This window comes from Nannobrachium achirus (assembly GCF_963921795.1).
Source record: "Nannobrachium achirus genome assembly, chromosome: 9".
Lineage (NCBI taxonomy): Eukaryota > Metazoa > Chordata > Actinopteri > Myctophiformes > Myctophidae > Nannobrachium > Nannobrachium achirus.
Genome location: NC_137818.1, coordinates 3,907,936 through 3,926,556, shown reverse-complemented (window position 1 = coordinate 3,926,556; position 18,621 = coordinate 3,907,936). Strand labels below are relative to the sequence as shown.

Sequence of the window (18,621 nt, the reverse complement as noted above, 5' to 3'; positions counted from 1 at the left end):
CCAGGACTCTCATGTATATGAGAGTCCTGTATTCAGGGCTAGCAGAGACCTAAACTCTTCTAGACACAAACTCCTGACCATGTGTCTGTTTGGTTTCAGTTGTACTAATGAAACATAACTCCTGCCAAGCACTGTTGTACTAATGAAACATAACCTTGGTCAAAGTTCATACTAATCAATTCAGTCGTTACACCAATTGACTCCTCCCCACACACGTCTGTGTTGTCACTGCTGTTGTATAATCCTACTGGCTCACCTGCCAGTGAGGAGCCCCCATTCACAACTTTGTTATTTTTCTCTACATTTTTATCCCACAATATTTTTACCCGGTGTGAATTGCCTATGTAATCCTGGGCTCTGCTCTCCCTCTGCCAACCTGGGGAGACAACGGACTGACCTCATGCTTCCTTCTATGCATAAGGAGTCCAAGTTGCTTCTTTTCATCTGACAGGGCCAGGGGGAGTTTCCCCGGTTGGACGTAGCGCGTGGAAGGAACACGTTATTCTAACCAGTTCCTTTACCCTTCATAAGGTGCCCAGGGTGGCCAGGGGGAGGCAGTATAGAGACCAGGATTACTGCATGTTTATTTTGTGACAGTACCTACCCTAGGGGACACGGGGAGAACATGCAAACTCCACACAGAAAGGCCCTTTTGCCAACTCCACCTAGGGTGTGGGCACTGATGACGTGGAGGAGAGAACACACCCCCAGCGCCCACAGCATCCCCCGGTAGGAATTATGAACAACATTAAAGGTTTCCGGAGGCACATGTCACGTCCCATAGACTGTAAAAAAATATGGACGGTGGAAAGCCATTGGTTTCTATGCTGCGCAAATTAAGCTTTTTTGGCCGTTGTATGTGTGCTGCCATCATTGTAGAAATCAACGTTCATTGGTAGAAATGATACCATCTCGAATGCTATTGGCTGCCAACGGTCACGTGCAACCGCAGGGATACATGGGACATTGTCTTGAGCTTGCCGAAAATAAAGCACACAAAGAAGAATCATCACAAGCCTATGATCACAAGCCCCTCCTACAGCATACCCTGATTTAACAACAAATATAACATAAATTGGACCATATTTTCACAAAACGCATATCATGGTGATTCAAATAAGGCTTTAAACTAGCGACAGGAACCATAAAGTATGTATGACAATGTTTATTAAGGTAAGTAAATCAAATGTAAAAGTTTTGGGGAAATGAATGGAATGCTATGGAGAACATGTTGCTTCTGATAACAGCACAAATAGCGGCCAATCTTAGAACTTTTAGCTGAGCTGATGTCCTCTCTATTCTGTACACACCTGGAGTTGAGAGTTGAAGTGTTGGTTTTTTAGTTCCACTTCCCGCTGGCATAGCAGACCTGTTGACAAACATGACTTCAGTAATGAATGTGACACTGTTTGTGCAGGGATGACACCCACTCCTGTGACAATAAAGGAACAGGATGTCATCTCAATCTTTCAGCAGCTCAACCCTCACAAAGCTCCTGGGCCAGATGGGCTCAAGGGAAGGGTGCTGAAAGAATGTGCCACACAATTGGGACCCATATTCACCCAGCTATTTCAGATGTTCCTCAATATCAGCTTTGTCCCCCAGGCTTGGAAAACGGCAACTATTGTCCCGGTGCCCAAAACTGCCCAGGCCAAAGTGCCCAATGATTTTAGACCAATTGCCCTCACTTCTCTATTAAGCAAATGTATTAGCGGCGCAGTTAAGGAGAACGATACTTCAGTTCTGGAAAGAAGCACCAAAATTTTACAGAGTGTACCTCTTGGGTCATTCTTTAGAAAAATCACATTAGACACTTAATTTTCAAAATGGCTGCCAGTTTTAAAGATGACCGCCTTTTCGGATATGTTTTACAGGACGCCAGCCAGTTAATATCGAATTTTCATAATATTAAAGTTGTTTTGTAGGTTTTAAAACATCCTGAGTTCATTTATTACACTTTTAAAGCAGCCAGAATAACCTTTCTGACTTTTGGTTGGGGTCTTTCCTCACCTGGGACCCCCCAGACAGACCCCTGAGCCTATTTCAGTAATCGCTCTGCTCCTGCTCCAGACTCTGCTCCTGCTCCAGAACAATGTTAAATTAGATCTGAAATATGCTCTGAAATAAAAAATGACTAGTAGCAAATAACAGAGGTCTTCCACGGGGGGTCCGGGACCCCTGGGGGGATCCTCAGAGCTACTACAGGGGGCCTGCCAAATCTCTTTTTTTTTTTGAAACTTCGAATGTTTTTATGTATCCTAGTTTTATGTATTGTACTTTGATGGTTTATTAGTATTCTCAGTATTATTTATAATGTTTTTTTGTGTTAAACAGTTATGGTTGACAGCTGTTACTGCAGGGATTGCAATAATGAAGGTATTGCAACTTTTCACTTTGGGCGCAGAACAACATTTCCATTTATTGCACTGCACTCACACTGACCACACACACACACACACACACACACACACACACACACACACACACACACACACACACACACACACCTCTTTGTTATTGTCACCCCAAAACCCTCACCTTATTAGAGCCCATGGTCAATTACGCCCAAAGAGATTCACTACAATACAGTAATTTCAGACATGCAGGATATATTCGTCTTCATCATCATCATCTTCAATGTCCAACCTAATAGTGTTGACACAGTCTCCACCATAGCATAGAGTGAAAGGCAGGTTATTTAAGCAGCTGCACCGTCCCTTACAACCTGCTTTGCAGACACATTTGATGAGCTCAAGTACTGCCTTTGGAGCAGGGAGAGCAAGAAACCTGACTGGAATATACCCTCCACTCTCTGAATTCCATCTATTTTCTTCGATTGGTGGAAGCACAGGGTATGGTATGGTCAGGTATGATTTATCCTGCATTGTGACAGAGTTGGCGCGGAGGTAATGTGGTAGCAGTGCAGCACGAGTTGGATGTAGCATCTCACCCTCCAAGTTCTTTGACAGAAATAGTTCCCATCTGAGTAATCCCAGGGTTGTTGGACCTTTTGAACTGTAAACATGGCATGCAAAATGTTCCGACTGCAATGTTGATGGAAGCTCACCATTTATAAGCTCAGGAGGAATGGCCAATGACCTTGCCAAGGTCCTTGAAGCGGTTAATGGCTTGGTCATCATCATCATCATCAAGTAGGCATTGACCCATGTCTTTTTGGTGATTCCAACAAATGTTCATCCCCAGTCAGCACCTGAAAAACTATGTACGCAAAGGAACCCTTGACATTTGTAACATCCAATAACTTGAACTCACTTGAATATATAAATTTCCTTTTTTTGTACCGGAGGCAAGGACTTGATAAGGAATCGGGGTATCAGCCTCTTCATGTGTTTGCACTTCCTCAAAATCATGTCCCTTGATGAAGGTATCCTATTATGATGCCTACTTTGTCATACCTGACAAATTGCCCTGAGCTTCCATCAATTGAAAAAAAAAAAAATAGATGGAATTCAGAGAGTGGAGGGTATGTCCAGTCAGGTTTCTTGCCCTCCCTGCTGCAAAGGCAGTACTTGAGCTCATCAAATGTGGCTGCAAAGCAGGTTACAAGGGACGGTGCAGCTGCTCAAACAATAACCTGCCTTGCACTCTCCTCCCTGCAAATGCTATAGTGGAAACTGTCAACACTATTAGGGAGCCAAGGGAGGACATGTATAGTAGTGAATTTCTTTGGGTACAATTGACCGTGAGCTCTTTAAGAGGATAGGGTGCGGGTTTTGGGGTGACGATAACAAAGAGGTGTGTGTGTGTTGTGTTGTCAGTGTGAGTGCAGCGCAATAAATGGACATGTTAGACTGCGCGCCCAAAGTGAGAAGTTGCAATACCTTAATTATTGCAATCCCTGCAGTAACACCTGTGAACTGTCTAACACAAAAATGTAATAAATAATACTGAGAAAATAAAAACAGTTAAAAAAAAGAAAAGAACTTCCCCATCAAGATTCGGCAGGCCCCCTGTAGTAACTCTGAGGACCCCCTCTAGGGGTCCCGGACCCCCTGTGGAAGACCCCTGGGTATTTGCTACTACTCATTTTTGCTTTCAGAGCCCAGTTACAACAACTTTAATGCTTCAGTTATGATCTAATTTAACATTGCTCTGGAGCAGGAGCAATGCGATTACTGAGATAGGCTCAGGGGTCTGTTTGGGGGGTCCCAGGTGAGGAAAGACCCCAACCAAAAGTCAGAAAGGTTATTCTGGCTGCTTTAAAAGTGTAATAAATGAACTCAGGATGTTTTAAAACCTACAAAACAACTCTAATATTATGAAAATCGGACAATAACTGGCTGGCGTACTGTTCAGAGGCAGCCATCTTGGAAACATGGCAGCCATTTTGATTTTTCAGTGTCTAATGTGTTTTATCATAGGAACAACCCCTAAGGAGTACTTGTGAACAGTTTTAGGTTTCTTTCCACTTCTGAAGTATTTTAGTGCAAAAATGCATTTATCTGCCCCGCTATATGGAGCGTGTGGTGAGTAAGGAACTCTCACTGCAAACAGCTAAGTCTATGGACCCCATGCAGTTTGCTTATAGACCTAGTAGAGGTGTTGAGGATGCCACTCTCACTCTGTTGGATAAAATACATAGCCACCTAAACGAGCCTAGAAGATATGTCCGTGTACTCTTTATGGACTTCTCCTCTGCTTTTAATACTGTCCAACCTCATCTTCTCCTAAGACGCATGTGTGACCTGAACGTCAGCAGTAACCTCATTTTGTGGATCAGGGAGTTTCTGAGAGAGAGACCCCAACGAGTCTGTATTAATAACACCTTCTCTGACAGCCTTGTTTTGAACACGGGCGTTCCACAGGGATGTGTTTTATCCCCTCTATTATTCTCCCTATACACAAATGAGTTGAAATATAACAACAAAGAGTTTTCTCTCATAAAGTACGCTGACGATATGGCCTTGGTTGCTTGTCTGCAGGATGTCTCCAGTCCCTCCTACTCCCTGCACATCGACCACATTGCTACGTGGTTTGAGGACAGCTTCCTTGACCTTAATGTTACTAAGACCAAGGAGCTGTGTCTGGGAGGGGGCTCAGGGTCCACCTTCAGGCCTGTCATAATGAGTGGGGAGGAAGTGGAGCAGGTCACTGATTTTAAGTATTTGGGAACAATAATTGATAATAAACTCACCTTCCAGACCAACGCAGAGAGCATTTACAAGAAGGCAAGGCAGCGGCTTTATCTTCTCAGACAGCTGAGAAGTTTTAATGCCAGTAAACACACCCTGACCATGGTCTACAGGTCACTTACTGAGAGTGTTCTCACTTTTAACATCGTCTCCTGGTATGGGAACCTCTCAGTTAGAGATAGGGACAAGCTCAACCAGGTAGTTAAGCAGGCAGGTAAGATCATTGGAGACAAACAATTGCCACTGCAGGACATATACAACCGCAACATAACCAAAAAGGCAATTCAGATTTATAATGACTCCACACACCCTCTTCGCCCCTCATTTGAGCTGTTACCATCGGGCAGGAGGCTTAGAACAAAACTAGCAAAGAAGAAGGGCTATAAGACATCATTTGTGCCAACTGCAGTGGAGATTTTAAATAAGGAAATATTTGAATAGCTCCAACCCCCCCACAGACCTTGATCACTGCACTGTTTTATGTTGCTACGTCAGGGGATGCATTTGTATAGTTTTAATGCATTGTGTATTTTATGTATGTTTTTACTGTTGTATACTGACTGACTGCCTGTGTGCCAAAGATGAATTTCCATTTTATGCAAAATTTGATGGACAATAAAGTTTTCTTATCTTATCTTATCTTATCTTGTAGTCATCTAGGAAGCTGGCAGCGCCCAGCATGGTGTTGGTGTAACCCCCAGGAAGCCAGTGGGCTGGCAGAGCCTGGCACAGTGCCACCACTAGACTGGCAACAGGAACACCTACACAGTTAACAACACACAAACCTGAACATTCTGCTAGTATTGTGTCTCTCTCTCACTCACTATCATTACCTGATCTAATTATTAAACATCTGCATTACTTAATTTACAAGAAGTCTACACAATTATAGAATGTAGAAGATTGTTATTTTGATCAGTGTTTGTTATCTCTCCTATGGTACCAACATCAATACAGCATGGGATTGTGAGAATCATATGCAACTACAACAAAATATCTTCAAGTCTTGGCTAAATATCATCGAATGGTGGTCTGTGGCTCAAATGCAGAATAAATAATGGACCTTGGTGTGAAAAGTGTTGAAAACCACTGTTCCATTATAGCAGCGGTTACCATCAGAATAGAACTATAGCCATTTAAAACGTATGTTAACAAATAAAAAATGACTTACATAAGGCACACCGGACTATAAGGCGCACTGTCAATGAATGGTCTATTTTCGAACTGTTTTCATATATAACGCCCTGGACTGTCGCTACCGTTGCGTTATGCATCCAACAGATGGAGCTGTGCTAAAGGGAATGTCAATGTCAATGAATGATCCATATATAAGGCGCACTGGACTATTAGGAAAAAATTAAAGTGCGCCTTGTAGTCCGGAAGATACGGTACCTTACCTAAGGGGCTCATGGGGTAGAGTTGACGTCTTAGAACACGGAGGCTTCCCAGTTCGATCCTGGGCTCCCCCAGAGTCAGTCAGTGTTGAAGAATCCTTGAGCAAGACTCTGAACCCCTAGTTATTCCCGGTGAGCAGGTTGGTGCCTTGCATGGTTTCCTCTGCCATCACTGTATGAATGTGTGGGTGAATGTAATGAATGTGTGTGTGAATGGGTGAATGTTATGAATGTGTGTGTATGTGAATGGATGAATGTAATGGACAATCTATGTAAAGCGCCTTGGATAAAAGGTGCTATATAAATGCACCATTTATCATTTTACATTTAACCAATAGTATCAACACTTTCACTCAAGCATTTGTTTGTGCACATAAAACAGTCCATAAGCCAAAAACACAATTGATACACAGCTTTAATGAGACGTCCAAAACACAAAGTGTATAACAATAAATTAACACAAAGTCAACGTCATAAAAAAACCCTACGTTATGTTTGATATCAGTCAGATAGAACTCATAAACCCAAACACAAGCTGTGATGTAAAAACTACACATCAACGCTCAGGAAATACACACACACACACACGCGCGCACACACACACACACACACACACACACACACACACACACACACACACGAAGATTTCCAACATTTTGCAATTTGGACTGTCACAATTATCACACAATGGTCTAATAGCAATTATTTTACATAATCGTTTAAAAATAGTGTGCGACACGTTGTGAGTATGAAGCCGTCAAAGAATATGTCAGTCATTTCTGTGTATTTTGTGCAACTTCAAAGCCTACAAGCCAAACAGAAAAATAATTGTCCACGACAATTAAATCGTTAATCGCAATTATTTGAGTGACAATTAATCGTCATGTAAAATTTCATAATCGTGACAGCCCTAAATGCAATAGCTGAGAATACCCCCCCACCCCCCCCAAAAAAAGCAGATCTACAAGCTCACATGCTGTGAGCTTGTAGATCTTACAAAACAACCGAACTTTACTATACTTGTAGACACACACACACACACCTCCACCAGTCTGTTTGTTGGGAGTATGTCGCCCCCTGCTGTTCTGCATGTGTCATTGATCTGGAGCTCCAACAGAGGAAGACCAGCTCGTTGAACTGTTGTTGATGGAGAGTTAATGTTAATGGCTATCCAGTGACTGGGGATTTGAACCGGCAACCCGTTGGGCTGCAGGACAGTCAAGGTGGGGGTCCAGGGACCCCTCAGGGGTCCTTGAGAGAGGGTTACAGATGGGCCCTTACAAGGTCTGTAACTCGTTGAGAGCGTTACAAATGGACCCTTAAGGCCCATTCCCACTGGGCCAGATAAAAGATATCTGGAGATATTTCTCCAGATATTTTTCCATGCAAAGTGGATGGTAGATACAGATAAAAAAAAAGTCTACCACAGATATTTGCCACAGATACTTTTATCTGTGGCAAATATTTTTTTTATCTGTATCTACCATCCACTTTGCATGGAAAAATATCTGGAGAAATACCTCCAGATATCTGTTATCTGGCCCAGTGGGAATGGGCCTTTACAGGTCTGTATTTCTGAGGGCGTACACATGGAACCAAATGGACCCCAACACATAGGTATAGAAAGGTAGACGCCTCCGTCGGCTCGGGGGCGTCTGTAAAAAAAAAAGTCCAGGTAATGACTGAGTTACTGAGCTATTGAAATATAGCAGATCTACAAACTCACAAGCTTGTAGATCTGCTATTTTTAAAAAGTCGTGAAAATGTGTGCGAATCTTTGAATATATGTATTTTTTAAGCGAACATTTGTAACTCAAATTTTGCTTCTGGGGGGTCCCTGGAACTAAATATTTTGAGATGGGAGTTCCTGGCCAAATACACATAATTTTGGGGTTCCTTCATATGAAAAGGTTTGAGCACCACTGACATATATAGAAACATAGGTTTTTTTAAAAACCTTCGAAGGATTAGAAATATTCAAAGACTTGCAAAAAATGTTCACGATTTTTCAAAAATGGCAGATATACAAACAGATATACAAGCTTGTATATCTGCCATTTTTCAATAGTTAAAGTACCCAGAGTTTGGTGCGACACCCCTGCTTGTGGGTCCATTTGGTTCCATTCGTACCCCCTCAGAGTTATAGTTGTCCGTTTGAGGACCGCTGCACCAGGAGGTCCAGGTCCACCCCTCAGTCCTCCTCTTCAGTTGCGTCTCCTCTTGACTCCTCCTGGGCTGGCTGGGTTGGAGGAGGAGGAGAGGATCTTCTCCGCTGCTCTGCTCCTCTTCTTCTTCTCCGCCTCCTTCACTCCTCCTCCTCCTCCTCCCTCCGCTCCTCCCTTCTCTCTGTCTCTCTCCTTCTCCTTGTCTCTGCTGCTCCCTCGCTCCGAGAGCTTGGAGGAGGAGTTACTGCCTGGGGGAGGGGAGGGGAGGGAGGAGACATGCAGCATGTAAATATGAGGATTATGTGTCATAGTGGTTAAATAACTGATTCACAAATACATAGTATTCTCACAAAAGTGAGTACACCCCTATCATTATCTCTTCATGAGACAACACTGAAGAAATGACACTTTAATATAATGTAAAGTAGAAAGTGTACAGCTTGGATAACAGTGTACTTTTATTGTCACCTCAAAATAACCCCACATACAGCCATTAATGTCTAAACTGCTGGCAACAAAAGTGAGTACAACCCCTAAGTGAAAATGTCCAAATTGGGGCCCAATTTGGACCTTTTCACCTGGCCCAAGTGTCAATATTTTGTGGCCACCATTACGTTCCAGCACTGCCTTAACCCTCTTGGGCATGGAGTTCACCAGAGCTTCACAGGTTGCCACTGGAACCCTCTTTAACTCCTCCATGACCACATCACGGAGCTGGTGGATGTTAGAGACCTTGCACTCCTCCACCTTCCATTTGAAGATGCCCCACAGATGCTCAATAGGGTTTAGGTCTTGAGACATGCTTGGCCAGTCCATCACCTTTACCCTCAGCTCCTTTATTAAGGCAGCGGTCGTCTTGGAGGTGTGCTTGGGGTCGTTAGCATGTTGGAATACTGCCCTGCGGCCCAGTTTCCAAAGGGAGGGGATCATGCTCTACTTCAGGATGTCACAGTACATGTTGCCATTCATGGTTCCCTCAATGAACTGTAGCTTCCCAGTACAGGCACTGTTATCCAAGCTGTACACTGACTACTTTACATTGTATCAAAGTGTCATTTCTTCTGTGTTGTCCCATGAAGAGATATAATTAAATATTTGCAGAAATTAGTTTTGTGAGATACTGTATACTTTTTCTTCTTTGATGATGACCATAATGGTAAATGGTGCATTCATATAGCGCCCTTATCCAAGGCTCTTTACAATGATTTTCACCCATTCAATTAGAGCAACTAGGGGTTCAGTGTCTTGCTCAAGGACACTTCGACAGAGAACCTTGGTGGAGCCCGGGATCGAACTGGGAACCTTCTGGTTCCCAAGAGGGCGCTCTACCTCCTGAGCCACTGCCGTTAATTGGTTGTTAATTGGCTGTCTGCAGCGCAGTGCAGACTAGTGATAATGAATCCTTAATGGTTGTTAATTGGCTGTCTGCAGCGCAGTGCAGACTAGTGATAATGAATCCTTAATGGTTGTTAATTGGCTGTCTGCAGCGCAGTGCAGCCTAGTGATAATGAATCCTTAATGGTTGTTAATTGGCTGTCTGCAGCGCAGTGAGGACTAGTGATAATGAATCCTTAATGGTTGTTAATTGGCTGTCTGCAGCGCAGTGCAGCCTAGTGATAATGAATCCTTAATGGTTGTTAATTGGCTGTCTGCAGCGCAGTGCAGCCTAGTGATAATGAATCCTTAATGGTTGTTAATTGGCTGTCTGCAGCGCAGTGCAGACTAGTGATAATGAATCCTTAATGGTTGTTAATTGGCTGTCTGCAGCGCAGTGCAGACTAGTGATAATGAATCCTTAATGGTTGTTAATTGGCTGTCTGCAGCGCAGTGCAGCCTAGTGATAATGAATCCTTAATGGTTGTTAATTGGCTGTCTGCAGCGCAGTGCAGCCTAGTGATAATGAATCCTTAATGGTTGTTAATTGGCTGTCTGCAGCGCAGTGCAGACTAGTGATAATGAATCCTTAATGGTTGTTAATTGGCTGTCTGCAGCGCAGTGCAGCCTAGTGATAATGAATCCTTAATGGTTGTTAATTGGCTGTCTGCAGCGCAGTGCAGACTAGTGATAATGAATCCTTAATGGTTGTTAATTGGCTGTCTGCAGCGCAGTGCAGCCTAGTGATAATGAATCCTTAATGGTTGTTAATTGGCTGTCTGCAGCGCAGTGCAGACTAGTGATAATGAATCCTTAATGGTTGTTAATTGGCTGTCTGCAGCGCAGTGCAGACTAGTGATAATGAATCCTTAATGGTTGTTAATTGGCTGTCTGCAGCGCAGTGCAGACTAGTGATAATGAATCCTTAATGGTTGTTAATTGGCTGTCTGCAGCGCAGTGCAGACTAGTGATAATGAATCCTTAATGGTTGTTAATTGGCTGTCTGCAGCGCAGTGCAGCCTAGTGATAATGAATCCTTAACCATTTAAAAGCTACAGTAGTGTATAAGGTACTAACAGAATAGTGAGTTAGCAGTTAAACAAGTTACAGTAGTGTATAAGCCAGTGTTTCTCAACCACTGTGCCTGGGGACCTTTGGTGTGCCCCTGAGAAGGGTCAAGTGTGCCCCTTGAAACTGCTTGAAAGCCAGTATTGTATTTATCATTTTAAAACTGATTTAAACTAGTGAAAACAGCAGATCTACTGTGTGCTTGTAGATCTGCTGTTTTCACTACTGTTGTGCGACAGCCTTGTATGATGAAGCAGGGCTTTACTTTGCAAAGAAACGTACACATTTTGAAACTTGGAGATGCAAGGTTTCTTCCCGACAGTGACGATATTTACACCCCTGTATTATGTTGGTGTGCCCATGGATTCTTGGGACATGAAAAGTGTGCCCATGCAGAAAAAAGGTGGAGGAACACTGGTATAAGCTACCAACAGAATAGTGACGCATGTCAAACACTGAGGAAGAGGAGGCTCATCATACCTTCTTCATGAGTACTGGGAGGTTCTCTCTCCATCCTGAACTCATCCTTGGAGTCTTCCTCTGAGCCCAGCTTCCCTGCACACACACACACACACACACACACACACACACACACACACACACACACACACACACACACACACACACACACACACACACACACACACACACACACACACACACACACACACACACACACACACACACACACACACACACACACACACACACACACACGCACGCGCACGCACAGGTTGTCAGGTATATCACCAGTAAGACTCCCTAATAAATATCACAACCTCCACCTCTCACGTCATACGGGTAGCCATAGTTACACCTGGAATGTTGAATCTCCATATATGGAGATAACCTACGCATCACACAAAGTCTGACCTCACCAGCCCATACTTGGGCATGGACGACTTATATCTCCATATACGGAGATGGCCATATATGGAGATACGATGACATCACAGAGTCCACAGCTGATGATGTGGCGTGATGTCATACAATAAACAAACAAGCCCTATATACTGATGCGATACGATGACATCACAGAGTCCACAGCTGATGATGTGGCGTGATGTCATACAATAAACAAACAAGCCCTATATACTGATGCGGAGATATGAGCAGGGCAAAGGTGTGACGTGTGACCGACCGACCGACGGACGTACGGCCGGTGGAGGTTTTCATAGTAAACTGCTCCCTGACGATCGCAATTAATTAATTCTGTAGTTTGTGCTGTAGTTTTTTCAGTGTTTTTTACCTGATTTCCGAGGCTCCATGAACGCAGCACTGGTCCCGGAAGAAATCTGATTACATTTGGACGAACAGCGATTCGTCTTTTCATTCACCCGGTAAAGTAAAATGTGAACCACGGCCGTCCGTGCTTTTGTTATGGTCCGTTATAGAGAAGGGCTAGTTTTAAACAAGAACGCAATCTGGAGATTATGTTATATCCCCATTTATGTCAGGAAAAGCACTTGACGGTCTGATTTGAAATGGGTCCGCGTCAATATGCCGCAGGCCGGTATGCCGACGAACTAAACCTAACCGTAACCCTAACCTCAGTAAACCTAACCCTAACCCTAACCTCAGTAACCGTGACGCTGGTGAGTAGCTGGCGACGCTGGTGAGTTCCTATACTCGGTACAACGGACCTGCGGAACAATGAGCGGACCCCATTTGAAATCCCGACTATACATTAGTCGGGATAGGCACCCTGGGCTCCTTTCTGGTCCATGCCTTACCCTTTGCCTTTTTTTACTATTTCGAAAAACATTTTAAAATAGTTTAACTAGCCGATCTACATCGACACGTTGTGAGTTTGTAGATCAGCTATTTTAAGTATTTCAAAATATTAAGAGGTAAGGCATGGACAAAAATAGGCTGGATCTCAGTCCAACAGGAGCAACTGAGGGTTTGAACCAGAGCATGGGAGAGGAGCTGGACGGTTTTGAAAGTAGCGGTAAGAACTAATAAGAAGAAGCTCAGAACTCAGACTCTTTTTGTGAAAATATGGTCCAATTCATATTATATTTGATGTTATAGCAGGGTATGCTGTAGGAGGGGCTTGTGATGGTTCTTCTTTGTGTGCTTTATTTGGGAAGCTCAACACCACATTCTCCCATGTATCCCTGCGGTTGCACGTGACCGTTGGCAGCCAATAGCATTCGAGATGGTACCATTTCTACCTATGAACGTTGATTTCTACAATGATGGCGGCACCCGTACAAGGGAAAAAAAGGGACAAAAAAGGGACATGTTTAAAAAAGAAATCTCTGCACATCCGGGTCAATGTCTGACAATAACAGAATGCTTCCCACCTACTGCGTGCACCTGAGCCCACAGCGCCACCCAGTGCCCACACAGTAAATCACAGACACATGTGAGTTGTTTTCAGAGGTGTGTGAGCTGAATGACCTCATACCTTCTTTAACGTCCTGGATGATGTCATCAGGCAGAAAGAAGCTCTTCTCCGAGTTGGGAAACGGCAAAATCTCTGACTCATGCTACACACGCACACACACACGCGCACACACACACACACACACACACACACACACACACACACACACACACACGCGCACACACACGCACACACACGAAACAGAAAAGCCACACAAGAGTCAGCTAATGGAGAAATACCTGCATTGAAAGCTCATAAGAACAATCAGAAACAAATACATGCGCGCGCACACACACACACACACACACACACACACACACACACACACACACACACACACACACACACACACACACACACACACACACACACACACACACACACACACACACACACACACACACACACACACAAAGTTTCCGTTAGCCGGTATAACATATTGTATCATTATCGACGTATGACGCAATATCAGTATCACAAAAGGCAAGATATGGACTATACAGTACAGTATATCGCCTTGCCTTTTTCTACACTTAGAATATCAAATAACAAGTGTGGGAACCCAATAGCACTTAAAATCAAGAGTGATCTTGACTTGTTATTGTTATTACGCTGTTTTTTGAATAATGCTTAGTTTTCACTGTTTAGCACTTATTGACATGAAATGTGTACGTATTGAAATTAATACCGAGATATAACATTTTGTCCATATCGTGCAGTCCAAGGCCATTGACCGATACAGCTTTTAACACAGGAACAGATTGCATCTGTGATCAAGAGGAAAGAAGCGCAGAGCTAACGTAACAAGGTGTAATTATCAGTTGGGTGCATTGCATTTATCTGCAAAAAGGCGCATGTGACCTTAATTATAATAAAATGGCCCATTGATTTATTCTTTGACCGGAAGAAATGATAATCCTGTCAGACAGTCACAAGCAATGTGTTTTATTGGGGTGTGTTGTGAGCTTGTAGATCTGCTATTTTCACTGTAGTTTGGGTGGCACCACGTTTCTTTTTGGGTCTGCAGCTAAAAAGGGAACACGACACACATCAGTTGTTTGTCACAAATAAAAGCTCAAGAGCATTCAAAAGTGAGTTGCGAGTCCTCGCTTTGTTTTTCATGATTGTGTTCTTACACAGCGCCAAGAAACAGAGGATGGGTGCCATTTTTTCTTTGAATGATTCTCTCAAACACAAAATAGTTGGCTTTTATAGTCAATGCAACTCTGCCTCCATCCCCTCAATACCCACATATCTGACTAAACTCCAAAGAATTAGCAACACCCACAGCCACAACACCAAAGGAACGCACACAACGATTTGATAACACAAACCCATAAGACAAATATGGGTAAATTCTCCTTCTACAACACTGCCACCCAGGTGTGGAATTCCATGACTATCTCCCTTAAAACATGTAGCTCACTGGCATCCTTCAAAACTGCCCTGAAAACTCACCTTTCAGGAGGCCAGAGAAGGAGGTAGTTATCACTTCTCCCATACAGGCCAGAAGTCATCACCCCGTCTTAACCTTATCCCCACCCCACCTTTTCCCCCCCAACCCTGTACATATAGTGTTTTATACTTGCGATGATATTGAATATTTTTTGTTGCCATTTTATGTTGATGAATTGAATACCAAGGACCTCCAACGGAAATAAGATGGCAAGGGCTTTTTGGGGGGGGATGTTCCTTTTAGGCAGAGTGTTGGACTGTACTTGTGCTGTACTACACATTGTTTTAGTTTTGACTGTACGGTTCTTCATTTTCGTCTAATAAAATAATCAATCACAGTCCTCACTAGGGCCTGCATGTCATACATGACTCTTACACACACACACAAAGGGATGGGACGATACGCAATATTATCGTTTATCGTAATAAAAAAACACTCACGATAATCCTATCGCGGAGATTTCATTTATGTTGATCTCAGCCTCAGTCATGCACTGGGATCATGATCTATAGTTGGTAAAAGGTACTTAAAATATACTTAGCTCTACAAGCTACAAGGTAACAATGCTCACTACAAGCTCGCAATGTACAAGCTCTACTGTGGGCGCTGTGGGCTACTAGCTCTTTTTTGGCAAATTAATGTTCCGCCCCAAGATAATGGATTTTGATTATTGTGATATCATAAATGACGTTTTCTTTTGTTACAATAATCGTGATATAAAATGTTCATAATTATGGTCCCATCCCTACACACACACACACACACACACACACACACACAGTGTCCTCACCAGGGCCTGCATGTCGTACATGGTCCCCAGGTGGTCCCAGATGACAGCAGAGGAGACCTGTCTGCCGATGTTCTGACTGAACTTATCTCTGATGCAGATCATGTGGAAATGACGGTTTACCCCTAGAGAGAGAGAGACACACACACACACGTACGTGAATAATGGAATAATACATTAATTTCCCTTACACCTTTATTTTTAGAGTCCTTGCTTTTGTGCCAAGCAGCCATTAGGACACACAAATCACACAATACATAAACAAAACAAACAAATCACACTACACAACACAAGAGAAAACAGTAGTAACAGCCAATAGTTAGAGAGAGAGAGAGAGAGAGAGAGAGAGAGAGAGAGAGAGAGAGAGAGAGAGAGAGAGAGAGAGACATCACATTATGGCTGTAAGGATGATGGCACGTCATTTGGTGTTTGAATAAAGCTAATTAGTGTCTGTTTTTAGTCCTATAATAATAATAATAATGTGACAGATTTACACTCCTTGGCTTGGCTTGAACTGAAAGAAAGAAAGACAATTCCCACATTCGCGTCTTCTTCAAAAGCAAGAAACAATGCTTAATGCAAAAGATATAACGTTTGAGCAGAGGATTATTTATTGAGTGATTAAAATGGGCATATAGATATTATATATATAACAACTTTTCACTCTATTAGACCTTCATCAGGACAGGAGGATAGATTAATTATTTTACAACCCTTGGGCATTCATGAAAATATACATTATACTCCATGAATGAACAAATAACAGAAAAGATTAGATGCTACCAGATATAAGAGATTGATGGAAGACAGAGAAATAATGACTGAACAATACTCCAACTCAGCTGAAAGTTTGAATATTATTCATTAAATTGTATTTATGTATTTCCAACAACTAACAGATAAAAGTGATTCAATGAAAGAAAAGAAAAAAACGTCAAATAAAAATAATAAAAAGAAAAGCATCTCAATGTCTCAGACTGACGCCACATAGGATAGGTAAGTGACGTCACAAACAACAGGACGTTGTTTTAAGTAGTTTTGTTTTATTGCACTTCCGCGTTCGGTCGTGACGTCCCCGCGAAACCTTTCGATTTTTCGTCTTCTTGTCGCCGTTGTTTAGCATCAACGGTAGCTAACTGTGGAAGCTAACCCAAGCACTTTGTGTTTACAGTTTACCAGTGGTATTTTTTACTTCGGTAAAAGTATCAATACTGCAATGTAGAAATACTCTGTTTCTGTCGGAATTGAGATGTAGTGGAGTAGAAGTAAAAGTACTGGAAATAGGAAATACTCCAGTAAAAGTACACAATTGTACTTTAGCGGCTTGAGTGACAGGAATACAGGAAAGGTCGACCTAAAACAAAGTCGCCCAAAACTCGTTTCCCAACGAGTCTGTGGCCTTATTAAGCTAGATGCAGAATAGACCCAAATCTAATCTTTGCTTCTGGGGGTCCCTGGAACAAAATATTTTGTGATAGGGGTCCATCCGTGGAGCAAAATAATTTAAGATAGGGGTCCAGCCGTGGAACAAAATATTTTGAGATGGGGGTCCGCGGCCAAAAACACATTTTGGGGGTCCTTAACCAGTCCTTCTACAAATGGGGGTCCTTCTACAAAATGTCTTCTAAATCTTAAGGTTTTCTGAAAATAAACTTAAGTTGCTATCGTTGTTTCTCAAACTTTGTCGTGTCAAGGACCCCCAGCATGTCAGCATGATATGTATTTGGCCACGGACCCCCATCGCAACATATTTTGTTCCAAACCCGTTGGGAAACGAGTTGTTTGGGTCGAGTTTGTTTTAGGGCGACCTTTCCTGCTACCGAGTGGACAGTACTTGAGTAAATGTACTCCGTTACTTTTTACACACACCACTGGTGTTTACGTGTGTGCGCGCCTGTCTGTCTATGCAGTGTGCACGTACTGTAGTGTCTATGTGTGTGTGTAATTGTGTGTAATCTTTACCTACTGGTTTGTGTCCTAACATCGCATGGAACAGACACACCTCCACCTCATGGCTCCAGACCACCGGGTCCTCGCCGGGCACCAGGCCCGCTGCAGGAGGCTTGTGCTCGGCGTGAGTCAGAGCCACCTCGGCCTCCCCCATGTTGTTGTCTCCTCTCTGGTGCTCTGAGCATAACAAGCTAACAGGCTAACTGTTAGCATCTCTGAGAAACACCAAACTCTTCTTCTGTTGGTGGTTTCTACTGGCTGGAGGAGGAGGAGGCGTTTCCGCCGCGTTAGCGCCCCCTAGAGCAGGGGTTCTCAACCTGTGGGTCAGGACTCAGACAGGAAGGGATGAAAATTGGAACTGGAACAATCTAACCCTGGGGTCTTCAACGTTTTGAGGCCAAGGACCCCTTAGTTGAGACTGAGAGAGAGATGAAGCAGGGACCCCCACAACCTGTTCATAGATTCCATATAGTTTCAGCGTTTGACAGCACAATCATCAGTGTATTTTGGATTCATGTCAATTTGTGTTTTCAGATATTTAACCACTTGAACCGTCAATACTTAATAAACTTGACCTTTCACTCTGTACTTAGTCTGCTCTTTTTCCCCTCTACACCAAAGCTCTTTGCCGAACATAGACGATCTACAAGCTTGTAGATTGGCTATTTTTCGCTTAAGTTCTCTGAATATGGACGCTATAGGGTTCAAGTGGTTAATATAAAAAAGGAGGGAAAAAATAAAGATCACACAAAGATTTGGAGGACCCCTTGTAATAACTCTGAGGACCCCCTAGGGGTCCCGGACGCCCTGTTGAAGACCCCTTGATCTAAAAAATGAAGCTGATAAATGTGTTCTCTCCCCTAATTGACTGACTGTATCACC

At 43.1% G+C, this 18,621-nt stretch overlaps 1 protein-coding gene across 1 annotated transcript; it reads right to left on the bottom strand.

The window, feature by feature from the left end:
- Positions 1-8,076: 8,076 nt before the first annotated feature.
- mrgbp (MRG/MORF4L binding protein) lies at positions 8,077-17,894 on the bottom strand. Its single transcript, XM_080734235.1, has 5 exons — positions 17,752-17,894; positions 15,793-15,914; positions 13,568-13,649; positions 11,635-11,709; positions 8,077-8,960 (listed from the first exon to the last, which is right to left on the bottom strand). The coding sequence occupies exons 1-5, from the start codon at positions 17,891-17,893 to the stop codon at positions 8,752-8,754; spliced, it is 630 nt and encodes a 209-aa protein (XP_080590361.1). The 5' UTR covers position 17,894; the 3' UTR covers positions 8,077-8,751.
- Positions 17,895-18,621: the final 727 nt, after the last annotated feature.